At 51.4% G+C, this 26,712-nt stretch overlaps 9 protein-coding genes across 9 annotated transcripts; 3 read left to right on the top strand and 6 right to left on the bottom strand.

Annotated features, from left to right (window-relative positions):
• Positions 1 to 265: 265 nt before the first annotated feature.
• Positions 266 to 5,052, bottom strand: IAR55_002049 (uncharacterized protein; the record flags this gene model as incomplete). Its single annotated transcript, XM_066945166.1, has 5 exons — positions 266 to 1,043; positions 1,107 to 1,204; positions 1,258 to 4,713; positions 4,767 to 4,977; positions 5,036 to 5,052. The coding sequence occupies 5 exons, from the start codon at positions 5,050 to 5,052 to the stop codon at positions 266 to 268; spliced, it is 4,560 nt and encodes a 1,519-aa protein (XP_066803855.1).
• A 1,413-nt stretch (positions 5,053 to 6,465) lies between these two features.
• IAR55_002048 (uncharacterized protein) lies at positions 6,466 to 8,178 on the bottom strand (the record flags this gene model as incomplete). Its single annotated transcript, XM_066945165.1, has 4 exons — positions 6,466 to 6,585; positions 6,647 to 7,070; positions 7,128 to 7,176; positions 7,233 to 8,178. The coding sequence occupies 4 exons, from the start codon at positions 8,176 to 8,178 to the stop codon at positions 6,466 to 6,468; spliced, it is 1,539 nt and encodes a 512-aa protein (XP_066803854.1).
• Positions 8,179 to 8,618: 440 nt separating this feature from the next.
• Positions 8,619 to 9,570, top strand: IAR55_002047 (translation initiation factor eIF-1A; the record flags this gene model as incomplete). Its single annotated transcript, XM_066945164.1, has 5 exons — positions 8,619 to 8,627; positions 8,691 to 8,702; positions 8,838 to 8,916; positions 9,007 to 9,110; positions 9,304 to 9,570. 5 exons carry the CDS (start codon positions 8,619 to 8,621, stop codon positions 9,568 to 9,570), a joined length of 471 nt encoding a protein of 156 aa, XP_066803853.1.
• A 1,672-nt stretch (positions 9,571 to 11,242) lies between these two features.
• On the top strand, positions 11,243 to 13,405 carry IAR55_002046 (uncharacterized protein; the record flags this gene model as incomplete). The annotated part of the gene is made up of 6 exons (XM_066945163.1): positions 11,243 to 11,418; positions 11,539 to 11,680; positions 11,744 to 11,804; positions 11,944 to 12,184; positions 12,347 to 12,930; positions 13,014 to 13,405. 6 exons carry the CDS (start codon positions 11,243 to 11,245, stop codon positions 13,403 to 13,405), a joined length of 1,596 nt encoding a protein of 531 aa, XP_066803852.1.
• A 191-nt stretch (positions 13,406 to 13,596) lies between these two features.
• Positions 13,597 to 14,851, bottom strand: IAR55_002045 (uncharacterized protein; the record flags this gene model as incomplete). The annotated part of the gene is made up of 7 exons (XM_066945162.1): positions 13,597 to 13,702; positions 13,772 to 13,815; positions 13,954 to 14,194; positions 14,402 to 14,474; positions 14,562 to 14,638; positions 14,708 to 14,728; positions 14,820 to 14,851. The coding sequence occupies 7 exons, from the start codon at positions 14,849 to 14,851 to the stop codon at positions 13,597 to 13,599; spliced, it is 594 nt and encodes a 197-aa protein (XP_066803851.1).
• Positions 14,852 to 15,089: 238 nt separating this feature from the next.
• Positions 15,090 to 16,070, bottom strand: IAR55_002044 (uncharacterized protein; the record flags this gene model as incomplete). The annotated part of the gene is made up of 3 exons (XM_066945161.1): positions 15,090 to 15,169; positions 15,268 to 15,863; positions 15,925 to 16,070. The coding sequence occupies 3 exons, from the start codon at positions 16,068 to 16,070 to the stop codon at positions 15,090 to 15,092; spliced, it is 822 nt and encodes a 273-aa protein (XP_066803850.1).
• Positions 16,071 to 17,038: 968 nt separating this feature from the next.
• On the bottom strand, positions 17,039 to 19,413 carry IAR55_002043 (uncharacterized protein; the record flags this gene model as incomplete). Its single annotated transcript, XM_066945160.1, has 5 exons — positions 17,039 to 17,098; positions 17,160 to 17,631; positions 17,694 to 19,098; positions 19,160 to 19,223; positions 19,279 to 19,413. The coding sequence occupies 5 exons, from the start codon at positions 19,411 to 19,413 to the stop codon at positions 17,039 to 17,041; spliced, it is 2,136 nt and encodes a 711-aa protein (XP_066803849.1).
• A 1,158-nt stretch (positions 19,414 to 20,571) lies between these two features.
• Positions 20,572 to 23,133, top strand: IAR55_002042 (uncharacterized protein; the record flags this gene model as incomplete). Its single annotated transcript, XM_066945159.1, has 6 exons — positions 20,572 to 20,608; positions 20,681 to 20,991; positions 21,058 to 21,165; positions 21,245 to 21,430; positions 21,529 to 21,864; positions 21,943 to 23,133. 6 exons carry the CDS (start codon positions 20,572 to 20,574, stop codon positions 23,131 to 23,133), a joined length of 2,169 nt encoding a protein of 722 aa, XP_066803848.1.
• Positions 23,134 to 23,544: 411 nt separating this feature from the next.
• Positions 23,545 to 26,230, bottom strand: IAR55_002041 (uncharacterized protein; the record flags this gene model as incomplete). Its single annotated transcript, XM_066945158.1, has 7 exons — positions 23,545 to 23,759; positions 23,827 to 23,989; positions 24,107 to 24,385; positions 24,465 to 24,688; positions 24,770 to 25,033; positions 25,171 to 25,487; positions 25,671 to 26,230. The coding sequence occupies 7 exons, from the start codon at positions 26,228 to 26,230 to the stop codon at positions 23,545 to 23,547; spliced, it is 2,022 nt and encodes a 673-aa protein (XP_066803847.1).
• Positions 26,231 to 26,712: the final 482 nt, after the last annotated feature.

Raw genomic sequence — 26,712 nt, 5'->3', positions numbered from 1 at the left:
GATTTGTTGAATTGTCTGCGAGCTCATAGCAGGAGCTTGAGATCATTCGCACTTGTCACATACCTCCTATTCTATGAACAGTTGGTTGGTATGGGTGTCCTCATTGACGGTTGATTGACTAAGCATGCATACATACTCTCTTCTCCGCTCTTACATGTGCTTCCCCTATATCTAAGTCATACACGGATCGAAGACCATAAAGAGTAGTGTGTTAGTGTGTGGTATAAAATCTTCTTCCTTTTTGCTATCCACCCATACGCCAAACCTACATCTCACCCTGACTCGCACCCAGCACACCTTCATCCAGCGCTTGTCTGCCTCTCATGAACACCGCAAGAGGATATCCTCTCTCTTCCATCCTCTTCAGAACTCCCTCCGCCGCTTCTTTACTTCCAGCTCTGATCTCTGCTCTGATCATAGCTTCGTATGTCGATGGTTCTCGATACACTATACCTGTAGCACTGGTGGTGATCGTGTTCGGCTTGACATGTCCTGACGAGGTGAGTAATGTCGGATGGTTATTCGGAGCCGCTACACCTGTGATGCTGTCTCCCATCGATTCGAAGATTTCTCGGGCTTTCTCGATGTTCCCTCCTCGGGCATAACCGTTGATAAGGACATTGTAGACATATGCGGTAGGTTGAGCACCTGATTCAATCATCCGCTTTCGCATGTTCTCCAGCTCTTCGACAGTCCCACGTTGGGAAAGAACGTTCAACATCGCTTCCCAAACAACCGCTTCTCGGCTAGGGGCGGAATCGAAGATCTCCACTGCCCGGGTCAGATCGTTGGCGTAAATTCCATGCGCAGTGATCAAGCTCGCCCAGTGTGTACCTTGAACATGCACATGTCGATCCGCAACCAATTCGGCGAAAACTCGCTCCATAGAGTCGAGGTTGATCGGGTTAAGAGTGGCATAGGCGTCTAGAAGAAGTTTATAAGTGTGTGCGGATGGAGGGACCTGGGCTCGGCGAAGCGCGTTGAAATAGTGAAGAACCCGGTCACGATTTGGCTGTGTTTGAAGGTAGAATTGCATCATGGTGCTGCGGTGGGAGAAATTTGTCAGTGGCACATATTCTGTAGGTATGTGAGTGGATTGAACTCACTTGAACGGAGGCACCCTTGCTCGGAAATTGGGCTGACTAGCCATTTCCTCGAACAATGTTTCGGCGGACTGCGCATCGCCAACTCGACAGCACGCATTCTAAGCAGATCATCAGCGTCATTGGAACACAGATTTAAAGAGATAATACTCACAATGACAGCACCGTACGTTACGCTGGACGGCCTGATACCCTCCTCCTTCATCCTCAAGAACAACTCCAAGGCCACTTCTGCCTTCCTGGCTTTGCTCAATTTACTGATGATCGTATTGTACAGGTACAGATGCGGCTTCACACCCATCGCCTGAGACTCTTCAAAAAGCTCCCTAGCAACCAAGGCGTCGTCGGTGGTGTCTTTGGACGAAGCAATCATGGTGGCGTAGGCATCGGCCGAGGGCGCCAGACCGGCCTCCACGATTCGAGCACGGTGCATGCCGGCTTGTTCGAGATGACCGAGATGGCAGCATGCGATGAGCATTGCGTCCTCAACCAGATGCCAGTGTCGTGCTTGAGCGTCGGGTCGGATTAAAGTAGAGAGAACGACTTGCGCCAAAGAGTATAATTCCCGAACTTTCGACTCGTCGCCTAATCGTGCAAGATGGTCGATAAGACGGCAGATAGTTTCAGGATAGGGAACAGCATTGCGAGTGAGCCCTGCTCGCACAAGGTCGTACGCCTGGATCGGAGTGATGGGCGGATTTCGCGCAGTAAACCTCTCAACAGCGGCAGTGAGTTGTCGATCGAGACTCAGATTGTGATCTACAGATGTAGGTGCACTCGAGGCTGTGGCAGCAGAGGAGGGGTCACTGAAATCACTAGTTGCAGAGGTCGGCGACGATGATCCGGTTTCACCAACGACAGGTGTTGTCATCCTCTTCGCAATGTCCTCGCCGAACAGAGGGTTCAACAGATGTGCGGAACGCTCGATACCGAATCGGTGAATCATCTGTTGTACTAAGCGCACGACAGCATTGTGTTTTTCCATGTTGGCCAAGAAGTCAGAATCTCCAGCTTTAACCTCGGACAGGTCTGTCAGGAAAGAGACCATGACGTCGTCGTAGTCTCCGTCCGCGGACTTGACTGAAGGGATGACCGCGAAGCTTTCAAGAAGGGTGAACCAGGAGTCGACGGTAAGCCCCAAATCCTCGCCCGCTGGGACTGCACTACGCTCGTCCTGGTACTTTTGTGCCACAGCTTCGGCAATTGTCTCTAAGGAATTCACATGGTGCCGGGCGAATGCATGCTCAAGAGAGAGAAGAGTTCGGAGGGGAATATCAGTCGAGGCACAATTGGTCATGATCTGAGCGAGCTGCGCTGTCATTCGGTCGTTCGTTTTAGCCGTGTTACAGACATTGAGGACCGTAGGCATGTCGTCGTATCGTTGAAGTCGGGCCAGGAGTGCGAGATGCCGTTGAACCACTGCTGTATCGAGCGCATTGGAACTGGCGGAGTTTGCGAAGATTTCATTCACCGCGTCGAGGTACTGGTTGGTCTCCGCGGGATCCGAGGTTTCGCTGGCCCTGCCCACGAGAGCGGTGTAGACTCTGAGGACATGTCTTTCCAGAGTTACTCGTCCTGATCGAGTGGTGATCTCATCCACCTCGGAAAGCAATCTCGTTGTGATCCTTGCCGCGTCTAAGTATCGTCCATCAAAGAGAGCGGCGTCAATCAGGCCTACCACATGTTCGAGACTCAAGCGGTGTGTGGGAGTCTTGTCAAGGAACCCGGATGATCGAATTTTGTCATTCCATTCCAGAGCAAGATCGAGCTCCCCGGAATTAGCCAATGCCAAGATGAGTTTACCGCATGTTCTGTGTGTAGCAGCAGGCACTGCACTTGCAGCTGACCAGGCTTCAGTCTGCGCGGTCATTGCTCCAAAGATCTCGAAGGCGCGAGCTTTATCTCCAGCATTGATGAAAGCTTCGATACCAACCTGCCAGGCGTCGGCGATCGATCCATTGACCCTTCCGGCTCGCTCAGCTGGACTCATTCCATTTGATCCATGGATGGATGTGGCCCATCCTTCCAGAGCATCAGACTGCTGGTTCTTCTCGACCAAAGAATTCCATGCGGTTCGCAAACCGTCCATGTCTTTTAACACGCCAAACGCCTTGATCAGATATTTTTCAAGGCAAATGAGGCCCGGTAAATTTTGCTGTTCCGCTTGTCGATATATCTGTACCATGCTATCGATATCAGGTTCCGCCTGTCTTGCCAAGGCATCCAACAGAGTGCCGTAAACAGCGAGATTGAACCGGGAGGTTGGACCAGCAACCACCGAAGCAGCACGGAAAAGCTTGAGTGCGGAAGACAGATTCCCCTCCGCTACGTAACTCTGATAAAGCCGGTCCCTCTCTGCTGCAATCTGGACGTCCCAAGTTTCCTTGCCCAGGAAAGAAGCTCGCCATGAACCCCATTTCTTTTGTTCGGCCCAAGTCTTACTCGCATCGTTCACCTCCTTCTCTCGCATAGCCAGAGCTCGAATGACGAAGCCGTATGTGATTGCGTCGGGAACGAGATCCCTCTCCAAAATCTCGTTGTAGGTTTCGATGATGGGCGCAATGGTTTGTCCGTTTCGTCGAGCAGTAAGAAGAGCACCCAGGCAGGCGTTGTAGACCTCGAGTGAGAAGCTGGCCGGAAGAGGGTAACGCTGAGATAATTCAGGGTCACCAACGACTTGATTTTGATCGAAGGGCGAAAGCGAACGGGGAGAACGGTAGTGATCGACCAAACGGTTGATCAGATCAAGGTCCCCGCTGCCTCGAGCAGCGGCGATGCCTTTTAAAATCGCTTTCTCTTCTTGACTTGAGCCACCGCTTGATTCCTTTGGCAGCAACAATTCGATGGGAGGCTCGTCTAGGGAGGCTCGCTCTACGGCTGCTGTGCTGTTCCGTCTCACCAAACCCATTCGCTTTCCAGGTAAGTCTTGTCCGGCGAGGTCCATCAACACTCGATTCGGTTGCCCAATGATTCTAGTAGAGGGTATCGATGTCGGTGTGACTAGAGGTCGTGCGCCGTCGACGTTCGACAAGTCTTTGGTATCTGAGCGGGTGGAAATTGATCGGATGCTCAGTCGCCCGCGCTGTTGTGGTATTCCGACTTGCCATATCTCAAGTGCAGTCTGAGAACGAGTGAGAGCGCCTCGTGTGGGTCGCGAGGGCGTTGACGATCGTGTGGAAGTTCGAGAAAGTGGTAAAGGTGTCTGTGACGGCGTGGGCGAATCTATCCTTGTTCGAGAAGAAGACGCCTCGGCCGAGCTTGACGTTAAAGGCGGCAGTCCTGTCTGAGTAGGGAAAGCGATCGAGCTTCTTCGAGGCTTTCTACCATGCTGGATGAATCTTTCCTCCTTCCAGTCCGCCTCCTCGCCAGCATCTAGCTCGAGCACAGAAACCTTGCTACTTCCTGCTCGGGCCTCAATCTCCCGTCTCACTTCTCTGCCTGTTCCATCACCAGGTCCAATGATCCTTGTACGCTTCGATAGTCGATGTTTGAGAAGGAGGTTTGATCGTGGTGGTGATGTCAAAGCTTGCTGCTTCTCGTCTGACGAGAGCGTGGAGGAAGGGTCCACAGCGGTGGTTTGAGGCAAGGAGACGAAAGCTCGTGCATGGCCCTTTGGACAAGTCAGCAACGCTGGGAGTCAGTCATTGGTGTAGGTTCACATACGGTATATCCACCACCACCGGCTCCTGCATTACCCCCATATCCAGCTCGACCTGTGCTGCCTGATGAGCCGGCAGTCTGTGTCGAATTCTGCGACTGCGACACGAGAGCATTGCCCGAACCATTGTGAGGAAGATGATGGAGAAGAGATGGGTTGGCGGTGAAATGGTCAGGCTGAGAGGCCGGGATACGGATGAATGGACGGAAGTGGGCGCTGCGAATATTCGATGTAAGCTCAGCTATAGGCGTTCAATGAGAGTGAACGGACTCACGTGGCTTTGGTCAACATGGTGAGCGATATTATGGAGATCTATAGTGTGGATATGCAAGTGCAGAGGTATTTCGAACCCGATGGCAAGTCGAAAGAACGTAGCCGAAAGAAAATGAGAGAACGAGTGGACTGATACTTTTGTTCTGGGCTAAGCGGATATCATAATGGTCGAATCGCGGGTTCGGTACGGGTCGATACAGTCGGATCAGATGGGAAGAGGAGTGAGTGTAGGAGACTCAGATGTCACTGATCTTTTGGTCTTTTTCTCCTCTGTGATGTGCCGGGATAGCACCAACAAAATCGACGACGACTTCGTCAACTTTGCGGCATCCGAGAGATGAAAATAATATAATCGAGCCTCCACTTTTACGAGTCGTTTCTTTGCCACCTCGGAGTTACAACCCAAACGTAATCCAGTCCCCCGATCTCATCCGATCACTCCCCAATGTACGGAGCTCCTCCTATCCGTCAACCACTTTTAATTGTCATTCTCGAGGATATATCGTGTCCATATAACCTAGAACAACGATCGACATGTGCAATCAGAGCAGGAGCAAGTGGAGCGGTACAGTACCCCGCACGGCTGGTTACTTGCACGGTCCGGCCCGCCTCGAACTTGACATCAATTGTCCCCTGTCTATCGATGGAAGACACGAGATCACCGCCTCCACACACACATATTGACCCCTTGATTCCATCCCTACCGACAAAGAGGCCCCAAGCAGTTCATAAGGGGATTCCACCATCTCCCTCACACCAAGCTGACTCACAGCTACGATAGTGGTGACTACTGCTGGGCTTATGCGATGCTAGCCCTTGTGAGAGAGGAGGTGGGCTCGAATCCCAAACGTAGCAGTAAAAACGAGATATTCTTTCTCTCTTTTTCTGTTTGTTCCGTCCGTCTCTGATCTTTGTCAGATGGATGGAACGGACTCACATCGGTCGTTCCTCTGCTCGATTGTCGCCCACCTGAGCTCCTAATCGTGGCGCTCAAAGTGAGAACGCTTGACATACCAGGATGAAGACCTTTGACTTCTGAGGAAACTGATCGATGAACGATGAACAGCAACAATCTCGCTCCAGTCGTGTAGCTCTGAGTCACCTTGACTCATCGCTCAGCACTTCCACAGGAGTGAAAGCATACCTACTTCGATGACCTCAATCCTTGAATTTCCGATATCGATTAGATTGTTATGCATGGAACAATAACCGGTACGAGGCATATACGGTGGGGGTATATTCGCTATCTACAACACGTCACGATGAAGTATGTTAGGCTGGAACAGTGTATGCTATGTATGATTCGTCAACCTCCCCCCGCCCCGCCTGATCCCATCGTCAGGCATGTGGTGTTCAACGGAACTCATTCTTGTATTCAGCTCATCCGGGCGTGTCACATGGACTCTAGACGGTAGGTGTGTCGTACCCTTTTCACTTTCTCCTCTTGTTGGTTTTGGTGACGGCCCTGGAAAGTCTAGCTTTGATCGGGGTAATACCACCAATACCGCTGTATGGAGGCCCAAAACCACCCGGCAGAACATTTCGGCACACCTTAAACACCACCCGTCACTCAGCTACTACCACTCAGCTACACCGTGACACTCTCACTCACCGGACACTCTCCCTCGACCACCCAAGCATGACCATCGATCTTCCACAACCCCTTCAACACTTCTTCCACCTTGATTTGAGCGGTCTCGGGAAGCATCGACTGCAAGGCGACGTCCCATTCTTCTTTCGGCATCTCCGATCGTTCGAAAGTCTTCTTCGCTTGAGATGCTTGGAATCCCACCCATGCTTCTTGAAGGAGTTCAACAGTCCACTCGGCTGGTCCGTACGGAAGTACACGACCATTTCTGGCCGCTACTGCTGCGGTACCACCTCGACCACGGGCGAAACGACCGCTTCCACCTCGGCCTCTGCCACCTCGACCACCCCGAGGATAGAGCGGCTGTTGATTAGGATGGGGATTTGGATTCCGACCGATCGCTGCGATGAGGGAGGAGTGAAGGCATCGTGCGCAAAGGATGTGACCGCTAGTAATTCACGCGTCAGTGTGCGTTCAGACACAGCCCTAAGTTTCTGAAGCTCACCACGGGGTCATGACGGCTTGCGTAGGAGCACAGAAACAGATCGGGCACACTGAAGAGCCATAAGCAAAGAGCCCAAAGGATCTGCCGCAAGTATGCCCAACTCACTATAACCCGTGCCTAAGAGACTATCCTCGTCCATGTCAATCTCATTAACAGCTGTATGCTCCGCTGAGGCTGCTTCAACCACCTGTCCGCTTCTACTTCTCTTCCTCTTTTGCGATACGTTGATGACTTGGATACTATCGTCACCTTCTGGCGAAGACTCGTCGACCTCGATGGGACCAATGACCGCACGGCCCTTGCCTTTCTCTTGTGCTGTATATCTTCTTCCAGGCGCACCGGCGTCAATAGCTATTGGACCGGAAGAGGATGAAGCAGATGAGGCGGTCCCAAGAGGACTCTGTGGTCGATCAGTCGGGTATGCATGGAGTTGTCGTCGTCGTGTTCGATCTGATGGTACGGAAGGAGGTGTCGAGGGTGGCGGTAGATGTTCCAGTCCGACTAGGTCTTCCAAGACGTCCTCGATACCGATAGATTCGGATCGACGTGCGCTAGGGCTGACTGAGGGTAGTATCGCACCTGGTGCAGCTCGTATCGAAGGGACGGGCAATTCTTCAGGCGGGGGTGAGAGACCACTGCTTTCCGATGAAGACGGTAAAGCGTCTCTCCTTTCTTCATCATCAGGATACGGTGTTTGCCCTCTCCATATTCTTGTGCGATTTGAGCTGAAAGACGACGACGAGGCAGAAGAGGATATGCTGACGTGTCTCTGACGAGAAGGTACCGTTGTCGCTCGTCCTCTCGACAAAGTCGTCGTCGCCGTGCCAATGGCCGCACTGACCACTGCTCTCCTGACACTTGAAGCTCTGCTAGATGATGAGGAGGCGACACTACTTCCTCTGCTGGATCGACCTCTCGAAGAGGTGCTTCCGTCTCGTAATCGACGACGAGGAGCGATCTCGATGTCTGCCAGCGTGGGCCGAGGTCGTTCGGCGGCGTCGGGGGAAGGTGGTGACTTTGTGTTTCGCGTAGTGCGAGGTGGAGGTCGCATATTGAGAGTGAGAGAGGTGTAAAGGAATCAAGGAGAGTGAGACGGCGAGTTCAGTGAAGTGAGTAGAACATGATCGGTCGAGTCGATCGACACTGCTTGAGAGTGACAGAGAGTGTGAGAAGGAAAGAAGGATGTATAAAGAGGATCAAAGTCTTAGTAATCGCTTGAAAGGAGTTGGTCGAATCTGTATCTCACTGTCTCTCTCTCTCTCTCTTCGGTGTGTGATCGTTGAAACCCGAACAAAGCTCAGGAGAAGGGACCGTGACCTCATTATTTTTTTTGTTCACGTGCCTATATGGTGGCAAAATTAGGCGGGAGCTTTTGTGAAAACTCGCATTTGAGTGGGTTCTTTCTTTCTCGTCTTCCGGATATTCATCAAAGACCTGATAGGTGTACTTCATTAAATCGCTTCTCAGAAACATACATATCCACACAGCAATATGCCAAAGGTGAGCTCCGCAATGAAACACTATCCAGGCAGAAGCTGACGGAGTGGTCTTTCCATCACGTAGAACAAGGGAAAGGTGCGCTCTCTCTCCCAGCTATGCGATGAGGACCTCACGATAGTTCAGTCGCTGACGTGAAGCTTGTTGCCACCCTCTCTACTGACGACTCTGCCCTGTTCGTCCTCACTGTACACACGACCGTTTGATATACAGGGGGGGAAAAATAACAGACGAGGTAAGAAGGAAGATGGAGAGAACAAGCGAGAGCTCATCTTCAAGGAGGATGGACAGGGTGAGTCGAGCGACTTTACATATAGGACAGCTTCAATGCGGACGTATATCGCGGGACGATGCTGACTTGGTGATGGTTCGTGGTCTGTAGAGTACGCTCAGGTCTTGAAAATGCTTGGTAACGGTCGAATAGAGGCAAAGTGCCAGGATGGAGTTACACGAATCTCACAAATCAGAGGCCAACTGAGAAAGAAGGTGAGTGCTGGCGTCTGCTTTACTCCACGGTGCTTCATGTCCCCTGTCGCGATCTGCTCTGTATTGCTTCAGCGAATCGCGGGTCTGACCGTGTCTCTATGTGCGGTTGTCGGCGGCCTTTTGGCTTTACTTTTCTTGGGCCGCCTGCTCCCTTTGTCCATCCTTCTGACTCGTGCTGATTCCCCCTTACTAGGTCTGGATCGTTGTCGGTGATATTGTTCTCATTTCTCTTCGAGACTACCAAGACGACCGAGGTGATGTCATCCATCGATACACCCCCGACGAAGCTCGAAACCTCAAGACATACGGCGAATTAAAAGAATTCCAATTGGTGGAGAACCAAGAGGTCGACGGAGACGAGGAGGAGGAAGGTGGTATCGATTTCGAGGAGGCGGACATCGACGACATCTGTGAGTGGCTCGGGAGTTCCAATACTTGGCCCCGTCGTAATCTGCGGTAGCGGGTGCCCTACTCATCGGAATTGCGGTACATTGTCACATACAATTCTATCGGCCTCTGCTCTTGTCATTCTGTTGGATGAGCTTCACCTCTGCGAGCTATCATGCTGACCACCTGTTTCTCGCTTCGCAGAACCGTCTCAACAATCCCTCAGAATGCTCGTGTATACCCCATCATATATCATGTGCATGCAATCTGCCGCCTCTGATAACAATCAAAGGGAAGGATCGTCTCTGTTATCCTGGAGTTGCGAGACGCTTTCGTCTCGCCTCCAGACTGCCCTTATCGTCACCCAACATTCAATCCGCTCTGCTCAGTCTTTACTGGAATTTGGTGATGCGCGGCAAAGCAGTCGCTGGTTTTCGTGGGCATACCAGACGTCTTGCACGATGTTTGTGACTGATCAGAGGAGGTCGTGATGACGTGCTTCTGTTGAAAAGATAACATTGTCAGACTCGGACGTCCAGAAAACTGGATTTTTTCTGCGCCTGATTCATTCACGCCACCAAAGTCGCCTGATGCTCCTTCTGGAGCAGAAATTAAGCCGTCTGTCCTTCTTGTCAGCCTCGGCTTTAAGACACTGGTTCAGCTCACTTTAACCAGACATATCAATCGCACAGCACGATGACTTACACAGCATTGCAGTGCCTCCGCCGCCCTCAGTCGTCTCTCCTGTACTGGGTGCGAGATCAAGCCAAGTAATGAATTTGCGTTCTATTTGTCCGCAGAACGGGTGTCTTCCTCCCGAGCGAGACCAATCGAGCCTGTCAGTCTGTGAAATTACTCGACCAGTGAGGCCCTCCTTGCAAGACGTGCCATGTCCTTGAATGACAGGTATCTCAGTCGACGACAATGGGTGCGCGCAAGGCCCTACGTCGTACACGGGCCAATTACCGATGATCATATCTCACGGAACGACAGAGCTGCCTCAGAGGAACGATCAATGGTGTCGTGCCAATGCTCAGCCGGGTGTCGAACTTGAATAGACAATGTGAGCCATGTGGACGTCATGATGGTCGAGGGATTGCAACACGAGTTCACGCCTGTGGCTCGATCATGGTGGAGAGGGACCGCAAAGCAATGAAGAGAAGCACATGTTGTCATGGGCCAATTGAGCGGACCTCTGACGTACAGTGCAGGACATTGATAAGGCTTGAGGACATGAAATCTCGATGTGTCCTACCTCGTAGCGATTCCCGATGGGCGGTAGCCCTCGACCGACCCAACTATGCAGACTCTGTGGCCTTGCTTTCACTGTTGAACCGATCAAGCACCAATCCACGAACAGCACAGTTATTGTACGACAAGGGGTGTTGTTTGCTGCCGTTCTACATCCATTGCGCCATACATTCCACTTTTAGTCGCCATCGCATTCCACCTACCTCTTTCAGTCACCTATTTGGCTCAATCGTGCCTCGTCTTCTGGGCAGAACTACTGCTTGAACGCGTACGATACTTGACTTTACCTGCATTGAATCCATCCCATCCTTAGATCTCGATGTCACTGTTCGCCACTCACTTATCATCACGCCATAAATCCCGACTTGTTATCTGTCGGAAGTGACCGATCCGCGATTCTCCCCTTTTTTTCCTTCCTTCCCAATTGATCTGTCGACCAACTTCCTGACTTCTATGCTTTTTCCTTCTGAATCGCACTACTGCTACAATCCACGATGACGTACGATCTACCTTCCTCACGATCCGAGACGACGAGGATCGCCGTCATTGGTGCTGGGTCTTCTGGTCTTGCTCAACTACAACAGCTGTTGGAGACTTGGAAGAGAGACGAAGTCAGGACAAAATTGGAAGTCGTGGTCTTCGAGGCCAGGGAGGATGTCGGAGGTGTCTGGTAAGTTGAGATCGCGCATGGCGTTTCCATATCATCCCCCTCCTTTGCCTGCTCGGCTCCTGCCACTGCCATTGACCGCCAGCGGGCTGGCTGATGTATCCTCCATCTCCCCTATAACAGGCTAGCGGACGAGACCAAACCCAAACCTCACCTCTTGGCCAAAGTGCCCAATCCCTCAGGTCCCACTCAGCTCTTTTCTTATCCACCCAGTTCGCAAGCTCCCTCACCCATGTATGAAGGTCTGCGAACGAATCTCCCTCATGTGAGCTGACCTTCAATTACTTCGTTCCAAGAACGAAGCTGACCGACGAATCATGTTTTGTAGGATCTGATGAGTTATAGAGGATACACATTTCCCGAAGGTACACCGACCTTTCCCGATCGAGGTGAGTGGACCACTCTTCTGCCCCCTTCCTCCGCTGGCTGGTGAAAACATCCGTTGTCGGTGCCTACCATCGCCTCCGTGGAACAAATACCTCAAGCTATGACGGACAACTGGCTCAAGCCTTCCATTCTCTTCTCCAGCTATGGTGGAGCAGTACCTCCAATCCTTCGCCGCCCATTACAACCTTCTTCCCTACATCCGCTTCAACACTCGAGTCCAGCGTCTGTACCTCACCCCGAACCAGTCTTCCAAATCGAGGAGATGGACTGTCGAGTCAGTCTCGTCCGTCGATAACGAGCTGAAGTCGGACGAATTTGACTTCGTAAGCGTCGCGAACGGTCATTATACCGATGGTTGGATACCTGATATAGAGGGTTTGGCGTGAGTGTGAACATCCATTCTTCATATACAGCTTGGCGTCCAGCTCTTGCCTTCGCTTTCCTCGTTTGACACTATTCGTTTTCCTGCCACACTCCATCCGGCCGCAGAACCAGGTCGTGGCTCGTTGTCTGCGCGTTCACTGATTACAAGAATTGACTGTAGGTCCTTCCCTGGTCAGATCATCCACTCTCGATTTTATCGGGCTGCGTCGGACTTTGTCGGTCAACGGATCCTCGTCGTTGGATCCTATGCTTCAGGCGGTGATATTTCTCGACTTGTGGCTAGTCTCAATGTAGGTGAATATTCACCATCCGGCGAACCTATCGATGGTCATGCCAAAGAGAAATTCACGAAAGTGTATGTCTCGTCCGCTGGGAGCACTTTGATGTCTCCTAGCTCCGACGGACCTTGGGCGCCATTCATCTCTCAACGTCCGTTGATCGATCGGATTGACGGTGAAGGTCGGATACATTTCCTGCCCACCGAACAGGGACAGAAGATTGAGCCCTTGGAAAATATCGACACCATAATTTTCGCCACGGGTTACAACTTTTACTTCCCATTTGCGAAGGCGACGGACGCCCCATGGAATGGCAAGAGTATGTTGAATGATAGAGTGAAAGAGGGAGAGAGGCAAGGCGGGGCTGAATGGGAGGTCGGAGGCTTGAAGGGACTCGGGATCAAGGCATTGGATGAGTTATTATTGTTCTTGAACGGAGACAGAAGTATAGCCTTCCCACAGCTCAGTGAGTCTCTTCACTACCAGCTATACGTCCTCTTCAGCTATGCTATTCTTTTTGAACTTCGCTAAGGCCTATTTCTTTCGCAGTATACCTTTGTGTTCCCTTCCCTCTCGCTCAAGCACAAGGTCGTCTGACCTCTTTACTGTGGGCCGGTCTTCTGCCGTCTTTCCCAGATCACCCCGCTCCCCCTCCAAACCCTTCCAACCCTTATTCCATCACAGCAGCGCCTGCAAAATCGGCCGACACTTCGGAAGGCTTACCACCGACAGACCTCAAACCACATCGCAAAGTGATAAGCACGAGACAGGAATTGGTCTTCGGAGCGCCATACGAATGGACATACTCTGAATTCCTGATGGACTTGATGAGCGAAGCTGATAAAGGCAAAATGGTTGAAGATCACTGGAAGAGGATCGAGCCGTGGAGAAGAGAGAGGAGAGCCAATACTGATTTGAGAAAGAAGACTTTGGGATATTGATAGGATCGGAGATCGTGTAGATAGATATTAGATTGCATAAGCATGGCTTTTTGGGTATATTGATGGGATGCGGGGTCATAATGGCGGACAAGCACTGTCCACTTGCTCCGATAAGGTGTATTGAGATGATGAGCAAAGTCGTAGAGAATATTACCATGGAAAGTCTGGTTTGGCGATCAGTCTTCCTTCGCTCAGTCCTCGCGATCAAGGAATCCAGCACCCTTGTCATTCTCGATTTTCCTCGTAAAGTTGGTATACCACTGCTGGAATACGGAAAGAGGAATAGGTGTTTCAGGACTATCGTATTGAAGTAAATTGATGATCAGCTGCTGAAATGTATCGAACAAGCTACAACTGCACACCCACGTGAGTTTGATCTCGCCTCCGAAGGAATGTAGGTAGTTGAACAGCTGAAGGGATTGAGTCAGCATGTCTGTAGACGTAGCTCTTCTACGGTACGACAACCTTGATTGGAATGGAAGGAGCGGTGTGGTGACGAATAGGTGTTTGATAGTCGCGACGTGGAACAGAGCCTCGAACATACTCACATTCTTTATGACTTTCTCAGCGACCTTTCCCACATCCACATTCTTAACCAACTGACCCCCTTTTGCCTCCCCGCCACGTGTCGTCGACGACGAAGCCAAGCTTTGAGCGATGATCTCGAGTTGTGGTAAAGGAGCGATTTCGATGCCGAGCTGAGCGGGTGGAGAGGGTCGGTTTACTGGTGCGTCAGGAGGTAGGTGAGGTCGGAGTCTGTAGATCGCGGAAGGTTTGGAATTTGTCAAGCTGTCCAGGGGGTTGGGGAAGATTAGCTTCAAGAAGAAAGATTTCGATGTTTAAACGACGCATAGACGTATCGTGATGCAACTGCTTAGTAGACATGGTGACGAAGAATGGCGAAAGTGTGATAGCGCGGAGTATTGCAGGTAGCTCCTTAGGTGGTGAGAAGGAACAGACTGGCCGATATGAGCGAGAAGAGAGAGAGATACTCACACTCCAAGAGGGATGTACTCCTTCCCGGGCCAAGCAAAATGCACACTAGCTCCATAACCCTCGGGAAAAGGTACTGTGCAACAACATCTTCTTTGTCAGCTTTGTCGATAACTCGAGTACAACGACGAAGCTGACATAGACTGAAATTGCCTCGACTCACCTGTACCGAGGAGGAAGACCGTTAGATGGTTTATTTCGTAGGGCTGTTCGAGAGGAAAGACGAAATGCGTCTCGTCACTGCATGGAGAGCTCTGATGTCAGCCGCAACTTCCATTTCCACCCTGTAGACCAAGCAACTGGACATACATTTGTTGGAGATTTGTTTGGCTGCAGGAACAAAAGTTGTACATCAGTAATCGTCCTTGAGAGGACGAGCGGAAGAGGAGGTGCAAGCGATATGGCGAAGAGAAGAACGTACACTAGACGGCCAGCTACTATCGCTCCGAACATGCTGATGTCTGAGTTCGATCTGACGGGGAGGTGTTGGTTAGGGATGAGGCCTATTACTGCGAAGAAGGGAACAAATAGAAAGGTGAAATCAAGTGGAGATTAACGTGTTGTTGTGAGATGGAAAGTCAAGGAAAATCAAAGATGACGCGAGATTCAAAGATGCCTTTCAGCATTGTATGCGCTCTGCTTCATCTATCCCGTAGTGTACATGAAATATGCAGATGCTCATGGGTAAGAACTACAATACACCGTCAACATAGAAGCTGAGCCCTTCACCTTCCTTGGCGGGCAGATTGACACTGCTCGCGGAATCAAGACCTAGGCGTGGACGCCTTCGACGTTTCTGGGATCATCACCATGGGGAACAGTTAGCGTGGCGGGGGGCTATCAGTCACATAACGAGCAGTAGAGCTCACTTTCCGTGTGATTGGGTGAAAGCTCCTTGTTGCCTAGCTCGACCAATTTCCTAAAGCGACGCTTGAGGTCGGGTATCTCCTTCCTGGTCGGCTGGACCTGCGCCGAGTAAGGCTCCATCAGACGTAACAACGCCCAAGTATATACTGGCGGCATCCGACAGTGTAGATCCAACGACCAGCCTTTCGGATCAAGGATGCTGAACTTGGATTGGACCTCGGTCGAAGGGGGACCTTCCTTGATTCTCCAAGTATGATCGACATAGTTGAAAGCTTCCGTACAAATCTCCACTTCTCCATATCGCGCTGCCAGAACAAAAGGTCGCATATCCGCACTTGACTCATGAGGTCGATAATGTGCGTAGAGACTCTGTAAGACGGTCCTTCGAGCAGATGGACAATCCCATTTATCGGTGAAGCGGAGCAAGTTCTCGAGCGAGTCGTAATCCGGTTTGTGGGACGGAGGTGACCATGATCCGTCAGTCAGGTTGAGGAACTGACGGACGATCTTTGATGATTCACAATCCGGATCGGTGAGATGCAGCTCTGGAGTCGTGCCCGAGCATGTTGCCGTTTCTAAAGTAGATCGGAAACCGACACTGCACGCATCAACGTCAGTGACTGTAGTGAACAGAGAAGGGTAAATCAAGGATGACTCACCTCGCGGATTGAAGGTGATATTTCGGGACATGGAACCTCACTTGATCCCAACTGACAAGCACACAGTCGGCGTCCCCGTCGTTCCATTTCTCATCGGTTATCGCTGAGCTGTCCTTCCCCCCTGCAGCCATATCCGGTGGTAACATCAGATCATGCAGGGACGAGCAGGTGATGAATATTTGAGCGAACCGATGGACAGCAATGATCCAAAATCTCTGCTCTCAAGATCACACTGTAGATAAGACTCCCGCTCAGATTTCGAAACGCGGGCGACCTTCACCTGATCAGCCCATGTGCTGCTTCATTACAGGACGAAGCCGCAAGCTCAAAGTTCGGCTTGAGCACTTTCCTGCCACTTGTCGTACATTCTCACTGTCATGCATGGTCATGATATCAGGAGTCGTCCTTCATGGCAATCAAGATCATTGTTACATCTCGTCAACGCTGATGAGACAGCAGTCGCGACCTGTATCGGACCACTTCCGAGCCACATTCTTGCCTTCCGGTGCCAATTTGCGTCGATCTCGAGGGTCTGGTCGATCTGATGCAACTGCTCGATTTGCAGATTGTGAAGCAGATAAAAAGTCAAAGATCGAACAGATACATAACGCGGGTAGGCTCCGTTGATTCTGTAAGTTGTGGTTTCCCTCTGAATCGCCAAGGGGGAGAGGAGTGGTTGTCAAGGTGACTTAAGAAGGTGATGTCAGCAGGTATACAACGGGGCTGACGTGAGGCGATATCACCACGGTCAAGCAAGACTTAGGTAGGCCACTGATCCAGGACATGTATGGGAGCTGCCATCAACATGACTCTGATGGAGACAAAAGGAACCTCATCCATATGCAAAAACCGTTCTCTAACTCATCTGACTCCTCCAACGCGAGTACCACCCGTTGTTCTCTCCCCCTGCTTTTCCTTGACTCTCTGGCAATAACGGAATTTGTGGCATATCTCTTTCCCCGCTGTTCCCGATCCTGGAAGCTCTCAAGAGTTGCTGCTGACTCCTCTTTCCCCTCACCGCTCTATCATGCTGAGCATAGCTATCGCTTGAACTGCCTGATTTTGACTGAGAAGCAGAGGCTGAAGAATGAGTGCCGTCGTGAGAGTGATGGAGCTAAGCTATCTCCGATTCGTGGGATACAGATTGTCGGGAAGGTGCAATGCATGTCGGGGCCTAGTCGCTTTGATGCTCAGTGGTTTATCCAAGAGGCAGAAAGAATACCGGTCTCACTCACGGCACAAGGTGGTCTGATCGATTCTCCAAATTCACCAATACCTCCTCGTTGGCCTTGTCTCAAATGATCTTCACCGATCATTGGTTGACCGGCATAGCTCCTCCTCACCCCATCTGACTCTCTCGATCTACTTCCCGGTCCAGCACTGCGAGGAGGGGTGAGTTCGAACAGATTTCTCAAGGGCTGTACGGTGTTGTCCACATCGGTTGAGACTCTTCCCAGAGCAAGAGAAGACGACGGAAGCGGTGATATCAGTTTCGCCGAAACATGTCCGTGGGTATCCGAAGATAGGTGGGACAAGGATGATGTGGTGCGCTTTTTAGGTGATAGAGGAGGCCGAGCAGGTGCAGGGGGATGAGACCCGAAAGCTGAGACGGATACGTGACGGTATTCGGATGAGTCGCGGTAGATTGGTGATCCGGGAGATGGCAGAGGAGCTTCACCTGATAGATGGGAATGGGCAGAATGAAATCTGTTTCGTTTGCTTCAGCCAATGATCGCGTCCCAATCGAAGCGGAACAGAAACCGACTCACTCTGTTTCGGTTGTCATTTCGCTCAACCTGTTCTTGTCTGCTTGTTGACCAAAAGTCCCATCACCGTACAGCCCCAACCCCGGCGGCACAGGGATGTGCATCCTCTCTCCACTTTCCATGAACCTTGATCGTCTTCGTCCAAACTCTCCCAGATCGACTTCACCACCTGCCACAACTCCAGAATCAGTTGCAGGTGTCTCCGGTATACCGATGCTGAATGAGGTCAAGGGTGTTCCCCGCAGCGCTGACATCGCCGGACCCCCTGTCGAATGTGGACTTGTCTCTTCCTTCTTCGACTGACTACCTTCCCAAAGTTCGGAATCCGTGTCGGACGGCAACGATAGCGCCGTTGCTTTGGAGCTTCGAGTCAACGGGGGAGGTTTGTAAAACAGCATGTCATCATCCAACACCTTTTCGTACCCCTCTCCCTGTCCTGTCGAAGGTGTCGTAAGACTTGTAGCCCCAATTTTCCCCGTGCCCAAACTCAACATGGCAGCTGCTGCACCTGAGAAGATCCTCCTTCCTCCGCCCTGTCCTTTCTCCAGGGTATTCCCACTGGCTCTCCTGCCCACAGAAGCTGAACTTCCAGTCGAATTCGAGCTAGTAGTTAACCAACCTAGACCCAGATTCAAGCGCTGTAATAAACTTTGGTTCTGTTGAACCAAATCTCGTAATTCGTCATCAATCGCAGTGTCTCTGGCGATGGATAGACTCGACGAGTTTCGATGATGTTGAGCCACGAATCTGGGAAGAAGAGCAGACTTCTCATCGGGTGATCTCACCCCAGGTGAAGAGGGATGTGGCGGCACTGTTGATCGTGGTGGCACTCCAGGAGTTGTGGGTCTGGCGGATGTGGCGAACCATAAGGACGGGGCGGTGAGAAATCGCAGGAACGACGATGGACTGCGTAGCTCATTGCGTCGGTATATGACAACGAGGACACAAAGGAAGACTCCTATGATCGTGCCTGGTATCAGGACGCCGAGGAGGAGACCTAAAACAACATTTGTCGAGTGGTTCGTGGAAGACGACGGAGATTCGGTAATGGAATGAGGAATCACTGGTGTGGGCGTGGATGAGGGTGTGGTTGACAACAACGTAGAGGATACCGGCATCGTGGGGTCGGTAGACATCGAGCGCGATGAAGATGTGCTTGTGACCTCTGAATCTGAAGCCGACGGTGAGGGCACGCTGAGATCAGGACTAGGGGCTTTAGTTGGAAGAGAATCGACTGTACTAGTCGCATAATCCGTAGAGGAGGTTCCCGAGCTCGTGTGTTGAGGGTGTACCGACATTGTTCGGATGGTGGTTGAGGTTCGGCTCGCTTGCATGCTTGCGCTCGTCTTTGGAGACGATGCTCCACCATACGTCCATCCTTCGCCAAGCGGGATAGATGCTCCATAGTCTACGAGTTCAATACGACTGAGCGGCTGCACGAGGTCCGGAATCCACCTAAACATACGTACAGGTCAATGGTAAATCCGCTATACTGCCTGTCGTGACTGGTACATCATTGACAGTCACCACTGTCTAGAGATCAAGTCAGACGACTTCCGCGTTTTCAAGGAAGTACAGGACTACTCACCGATACGTATGTCATCCAATCTGGAAGTACCTCTCCGTCCGGTGCTGTGCCACCCCTTTTATCTGGCTTCTCCTTCGTTTCCGTGGCCACCTCATTCGCAGTGGAATGTTGTACGATCGCAGCGAATGACAACATTCGTGACGCTGGGGTAGTACACATCAGCTCATGGTATCTAGATATGGTAGTGTGAGGTAGATCGAGCGATGCCATATTGACTTTTCCCCTGCAGCACAGAGACGTTCGTGCAGCAACAGATTGTCGAACCATCGCTTTCCGAGAGAAATTTCGGACAACAAGCATCGATAAGCGTGAGTGAGACATTGCCAATGTGGTGCGTTGAGCGACCGGTCATCATCTGCTAAGGTAGAAAGTCATTCAACATAGTACACGGCGACTACATGCCCGGTGACCCAGCCAACGGTGTTGAGTGTGACAGCGCATTTCAGGTGTGGCTGCGGCCCCTCGCCAAGCCATCCACCGGGTATGAAACGCAGTCGATCGATGCTTGAACACAGGCCACGAAGGGATGACAAGGATGTGTGGCACTTGCGATCGAAGTCGTGATACTGGGGTGAGTTCAGTCATTCAAGCGTACGTTTCGCCCAGTCTAGGAACGGCTCACCTTGTGATGACCCTGAAAAGACACTCGCGGCGATACGCTTCAAGCCCGAGAGGATCCACGGGGAACGCGGTTGGTTTTAGCAGCCGTCTCATATTCCATAGCTTTGTTCCCCCTTTCCCCCTTTCCACCGACAACAATGGCACTATCAGGTTTGCAGTAAGACTTCAAGAAGCTCGGTTGTTACAAGTACGCGTAACATGTATGAGAGAACTGTGATATAATTCATATATCAGCCGGACTTTCCACAACAACATCAAGCTTTCGGAGTGCTGCGATAGTGGTTATTCGGCGAGTTTAGAATTGATAAACACGTTGTTCACTCGTGCCTTAGGGCTCGCAGGTTCGAGTCCTGCGTACTCCTCTCTTTTTGCTCTCATCTGGACCCAGGAGATGATCCTGACATGTGTGGAAGCGCAACGATACGAAGCGATTGGAGCACTTTTTGAGCTTGAGGAGTTGAGGAGGAGCAATGTGCCACGATAGCACCGTAGGAACTGTGAAAGTGCCACTTTGCGACTTGACGCGCGCACGCCATGTTACGTAAATGTTCCGAGGTGGAGGTCGAACCTGTCTTCGAACAGCACATTGAGACGATGCTTGACTGTCAACGCTTTGGTTCTGTCCGTTTCAGCTAGCTCTTGAGGAACCACTCGCGATCATAACGACTCAAGATGCCGCGTAAGGCGGCAGTGGATCAGTCCATCTACAGTGAGTCTTCGCATCCCTAGAAGCGTCACCTGCGCTTCTTCAGTCAGCTGACCGGTCTCTCACCTTTGTCAGTGGATGAAGCAGAGGGCTTCATCCTCGAACATGCGGTTGTAGCTTCTCCTCCACGATCATGGCGACCACTACCACCAGATCACGCCTCGCAGAGTCAACCTTCTCGACTGGCCTCCACGCGGAAGAAGATGGACTGGGAAGAGGAAGTCAGGACACATCCTGATGAACCGATTACCTTTCCCCTTCCTTCTAGGAGACTGACGGGAGGTAGCAGTGGTGATGAGGATGACGCAAACAAGGAGCGATGTGTCATCTGTCTGATGGCGTTGAGAGACAGGACAATCGTCGGCGTATGTGGACACGAGTTCTGCGTGAGTCGTATTTCAGCCTGCTGGCTTGTAATCATCATGATCGGCCCACGCTGACAGCAGCTGCAGTTTGAATGCATCGGTGTTTGGGCAAATCAGAGCCGAAGGTGTCCTCTGTGTTCCGCGGATATGGCTCCGTTCCTCTTGCACGATCTTGACGCTACGACACCGACAAAGGTAAGCAATCCTCCACCCGTTCGCGTACTCGCCAAGCAGACGTAGGAATGGATGCTCACGCCGTGCTTTTCACGCATAGTTCTACCTTCCCCCGCTGCCCTCGCGAACCCTTCCTACGGTATCATTACCTGGTCCGTCCAGAGTGATGCTTCCCGAACCAAGACAACGCAATGTATGGGGTGAGCAGGAAAAGGTTGAGCCGGACGAGTTGGATCTCCAGATCGAAAGACGGAAGGAGATCTACAAGCACGACCTTTATGTCAAGGTAAGTGAGCCTTGAAATAGCTTCGCAACACCTGTTCATTCCATGCCTGCCCGTCAAAGGGGTGGCAACTCGGATTGCTGACATAGCTCCCCTCCCAGCACATCGGTTCTAACCCGATCTCCGGCTTCAAACCAAATCCTACCCCGCGTCAGATCGCCGACGATCCTATTTTGACGCAACGCGCTACCACCTTTCTCCGTCGAGAGCTCAGAGTGTGGTCTCCCTTGATTGACGTAGAGTTTCTAACCACGTACATTCTTTCCCTTCTCAAAGCCATTGATATACGATCCGAGCCTGCAATACGTCTTTTAGCTGATTTTCTGGATGTGGACGAGGAAACATACCCGAGCGGGGCGGAACACTTCTCTCATGAGCTCTATTCTTTCCTACGAAGTCCTTTCAGGGAGTTGAGGAAGTGGGATGAGATCGCTCAGGTGGGTGTTTATTTCCGCCAGCTCTTTTTTGTCGTCCAAAGTACGAATATGAAGCTGACTGGGGTATCCACTCGACAGTACGATCCCATACCGAGCGCTCGACCAGCACGATCGCGATCTCTCGCGCCAGTCCCATCACGTCGAGCGGAATCAATCTCAAGATCGCCGAGTCCTCAATCCTCATCCTCCGGCAGCTCAAGATCTCGCTCTCCTCCGAAACGAGGTCGAAAATGGTCACGCCGAGACACTTTTGTCCCTTCAGTTTCGCCCGACGCTAAACGATGGGAAGAGCACGACACCTGGTTAGATCCAGATTATGCGGCGTGGCTCGATGAAGAACATCGAAGAGAGGAAGATAGATCAAACAGGAAGGAAGCAAGGAGGGCTTCGGAGCAGGATCCCCACGGGAAAATGCAGAAACCAATTCGGGAATGGGGCAAGGCGAAGAGAGTCGAATTGCTGCCGTCACCGCCTGCGAAGCCACATCGGCTAGAGGCGGATGAGGTGTTTGAGGAAGAGAGTGAGGTCGAGGTCGACCAACAGCTGGTTGCGCCGGAGAATGGACACGGAGCGGGGCTGACAATAAAAGGGGCAGCGAGGATTATTGAGACTGCACCTCCGACGACAGCGAGGCAAACTCTGCTTGAACGATTGGCCAGAGCGAAGGCGGCTCAGGCGGTAGCTATCGGCAATGGGAAGGTTGTCTCTTCGGCTGGTCCGTCAGCTGCATCCACGTCATCTGCGCCAGTTCCCGCTTCCAGTCCAATTACCAATCTTTCCCCAATCTCGCCTTCCATCCCGATTCTGCCAACTCTGAAGTCCCTTCAACCCCCACCTCTACCACACTCAATGTCCGACCCGACGTCCTCTCGGACTGCGACAGGTGTCCGAGCGATCGTCCGAGCCCGACTGAAATTGCGATTGAAGCTGGAGACGGAACGTGCGCAATTCCGACGGAACGTAGCTGAATCCAAGGCCCAGGAACTGAGACGAAGGCTATTGGAAGCGAGAGCGAAGAGAGAGGCACAAGAGGAAGTGGAAGGGTTCGGAGGGATGGATATCGTTTTGAAGAAGATGGACACGGAAGAGAGGAGGAAGGAAGTGAGGAGACGATTGATGAGATTGAAGATGATAGAGGCAGAGACGGAGTCGGAGAGAAGACAAAGGGAGTTGAGAGAGGAATTATTGGCCAGGAAAAAAGGTCGCGTAGGCGTAGCCGGGCCGGCATCGACAGCAACAACGACAACGTCTGTCATGGTGAAAGCGTAGTATCCTCACTCGTACTGAACGGAGAGTGGAGCAGGTTCCACGCAACATATCTGGCGGGGTTCAGCACTCATGTTCGTGTCATTTCATCTTTCCATACCATGCAATGTCTATGCCAAATATACCAATAAATTTGCTTTGCGATTGTTGAATATTATTGACCGCGACTTCTCTACCAGCGACTCCCAACCGAACCCCACCACGCCTTCTTCTGATGTCTCGATAGCTTGAGAGATGAATCGATGATATACACTCTTTTGATCTACAGCTTACTACCTCCTCCTTGTCATTGAATGCCCTTGTCCTGAACAGATTCAACCTCGAGGTATCTCCACCTCGTTTCATGTGTGTCTTGCGGCCTCTTTCTTTCTTTCCTTCTTGAATCCACAATCCACTTCGATACGGTGATCACGCTCACACACCCAGCCTCCTCTTCGCGTCCTCGTAAACGATCCAACTGACTCCAACAGCCGGTCCAACCTTCAAGATGGAAGGTAATAGTCCTTTATACAGACCTCTCCATCCTTCGTTTCTGAGCGTTTGCTGAGCGACATCTACGAAGCCGGTGTATTTCTGAGGATGGCCAGATGATCCAGAGGCTTGTAATCGGGTTCGGAGAAGGTTGACAGCTGCGAAGGACGGATGGTGTCAGTGTGCGGTACTCAATTGGGAGACTCAGCAGCATATCACACTCACGATAGACACTCGCCGCACCGATGGAACCTGACAATGCACCGAACGAGAGTACCGCAAAGACTTCCGGCTCGTCTTTACCTGTTGATCTGCAGTATGCCGTCTTCAGGGTTTCATAGGTTCCCATGTCGATGGCACTGTAAGGGAAAACACCGACTAGGCCAAGCTACAGGCAATGCTGTCAGCCATCACCCTCATCAATGACGTCCCTTCGCTGCTGTCCCCGTATCCCTTTTGGTTTTCATATCCTTTCTCGAGGCAGACGGCAGACAGGATCACTCACAGTCAATCCTCTGTAGTATGCTCTGATTCCACCAGTCTTCCACATATCCCGCGCTGTGGCTCTGACAGCCCTCCAACCTTGCGCTGGTCCAATTTCCGATTGTATTCTTGTCTTCAGCGTTTCTAACCCATAAATCGAGAACTGTGACGTTATTCCTCCGACACCGCCAGCGATGAATCGAGACGATGATGATATTTCAGATGGATCAGAGACCTTGTCCCAATATGTTGCGAGGAACTTTTTCGACTGTTCGTACGAGAAGAATTTGATAGCAGATTCCTGAAAATCCAGCAAGGCATCAGTGTACTGCTATATCACGGTACTAATGGGCAAGGAGCTGTGGTTCGCTGATACTTACCGGCAGAATCTTGGTCACATTCAGACCATTTCCGACCCAGAACGCCCTCAGACCTCCACCCTGTCCGTATATTTGTTGCACGGCTCCCCAGAGGTTTGTCACGGCCCTGATACCCGCTCGAAAGGGGTGATTCAGGTGTGCATCCTTGTTGAATACAGCGAAGTCATGAGTTGTGATCAGATATATCTTTAGTCTGTCGAATGGGGCAGTGACGGTCCGCGAGACTGAAAGCAAGGCTCGTCAGTTATGCCATGTGAACAGAGTGATGTTACGGATAGACAGCAATAGAACGGGATGTCACCCACCTGCACCTGCCCATCCACCAGCAATCAAGAACCTCCAAGCCTCATGTCTGTCTTCCTGTACAACCTCTACCTCGTCGTCATCGTCTTCGACCGTATCGGCAAAGTCCTCGTCTCCGTCCTCGTGTTTTGGTGGATGGAAGAACCCAGCTGCGGTCGATTGTGATGGACCGTTTGGCGCTTTAGGAAAGGAGACATTGAGATCGCCTTCCTTATCTACTCGGGCTGCACCACGTCCGTCACTAAAGCGTTTCCTTACTTGATAAACTGAGAAGCGGATGAGCATTAGCGGTGTGTTTTTGTCCAACAACGTGCCGTTCCAACGTCATAACCTATTTGCTCAAACTCCCCTTACTTCCTGGTGACTCGATATCTTGCACAGAAACAGTAAAGCGCCAACTCACATTTATAGATCTCGAAAGGTGTCGCTTTTCTCGGTAACATGATCAAGAAATCTCTGAACTCTGCAAAAGTGATATACATGTCCTCTGGATCTTTCGCTCCTGGACCGGCCTGCGGTGTTGATTTCGGATCACCTCCCGCTGATGCCGAATGAGTCTGCAGGAAATGGACGAGATCTGACACGGTTGCTGGCGTGATATCCACACCTGATCGAGAGAGTGCTGCTCTCATTTCGACTGCGTCTAGTCGGCCGTCCGCATTCTTGTCGATGTCCTGGAAAATATCCCATAACTCTCGCTCTTTGTCCCATAAGAAGCGTCTGAGTGAAACGCAGGGTCAGCAGAAGGAACAGGGTGAAACGACGAGTGCTTATGATATAGGTGATGAATCGATACAGGTGTGGCGAACAAATCGTCTAACAGCATCACAGCGGTGGGAACAGTGATATACAAGCTACACATTGTGGAATCGCCTGAGGTTCCCATAAGAAATCAACACTCACCTGAAATCATGCCAAGCGATACCCTTCCCCTTCAATCCTTTATGTTCCGGTTCTTCGTCATCTGCTCCACCCCACAACCGTGCCTCTGGTCTTTTCTCACTTATTCTCTTTACCAGCTCCTCGTCGTACAGTCTCCTCAATCTCTCTGCTCTCTCGGGGCTCAACGCCGTCAAGGTCCCCTGACCGGGAAGCTGCATCCGTTTCGTCGGACTCTGACCATCTTCGCCCTCCGAGATCTCGGGTAATGAAGATGGAAGTGTGTTCCATAACGCTTTGAGTTTTGATGCCCGAACGGCAGGACCCTCTGAGGCTCGGAAATCCGCCAAAGACGGTTTATGCGCTGGTAAGATGTCGGGTCCGGGTGGTTCGCGGAGGGACAATGGCGCAGCAGGTGAGGGAGTCGGTTCGAGTGGATGTAAGGGGATGGAATGATCAACATGCGGTGGATGAAACAGGAGTGTGTAATGTGGAGAGTTGGAGGACAGCGGTATAGAAGATGAGGAAGAGGAGGAGGAGGAGGAGGAGGAAGAGGACGATGGGTCAGTGGGAGGAGGCAACATCGTGGATGAAGATGAGGGCGAGGACGTGGAATGAAGATCCTGTTCTTGATTTTGTTTGTTCATATTGAAGTCGTGAATGCGTGATAGACTAGAGAGGTTCAGAGTATTCCGTAAGGCGATGATCTGGAGCAGGATTATGAGGGAAGAATTTGCGAGAGGATTACTGACATGATGACATGAATCGCTAACCAGCCCACGATTTGATTGTAGCCAATCAACTATTTGAGCAATGCGAAAGATTACCAACTACCAAACATTATACGAGATGGATCAGCTGCAGCGCCGGTATCGCTTTCGGTACGTTGCGAATCACACACTCACATGATCTTTGCGTTTCGATGCGTGTTTGCTTGCTCGACAGAGGGTGAAGAATGACTGTCGAATGAGGTATGACGAGTGACAAGATAGTGTTTGAAGATTTTGGTGTGATATGCGAGCTCGTCCTGAGAATGTGTGGTCTAGCAATCGATGGATTTCTGTAC

Source organism: Kwoniella newhampshirensis, chromosome 4 (genome assembly GCF_039105145.1).
Source record: "Kwoniella newhampshirensis strain CBS 13917 chromosome 4, whole genome shotgun sequence".
In the NCBI taxonomy this organism is placed as follows: domain Eukaryota; kingdom Fungi; phylum Basidiomycota; class Tremellomycetes; order Tremellales; family Cryptococcaceae; genus Kwoniella; species Kwoniella newhampshirensis.
Note: the sequence above shows the minus strand (reverse complement) of the source record. Positions and strands in the feature narration are given on the sequence as shown.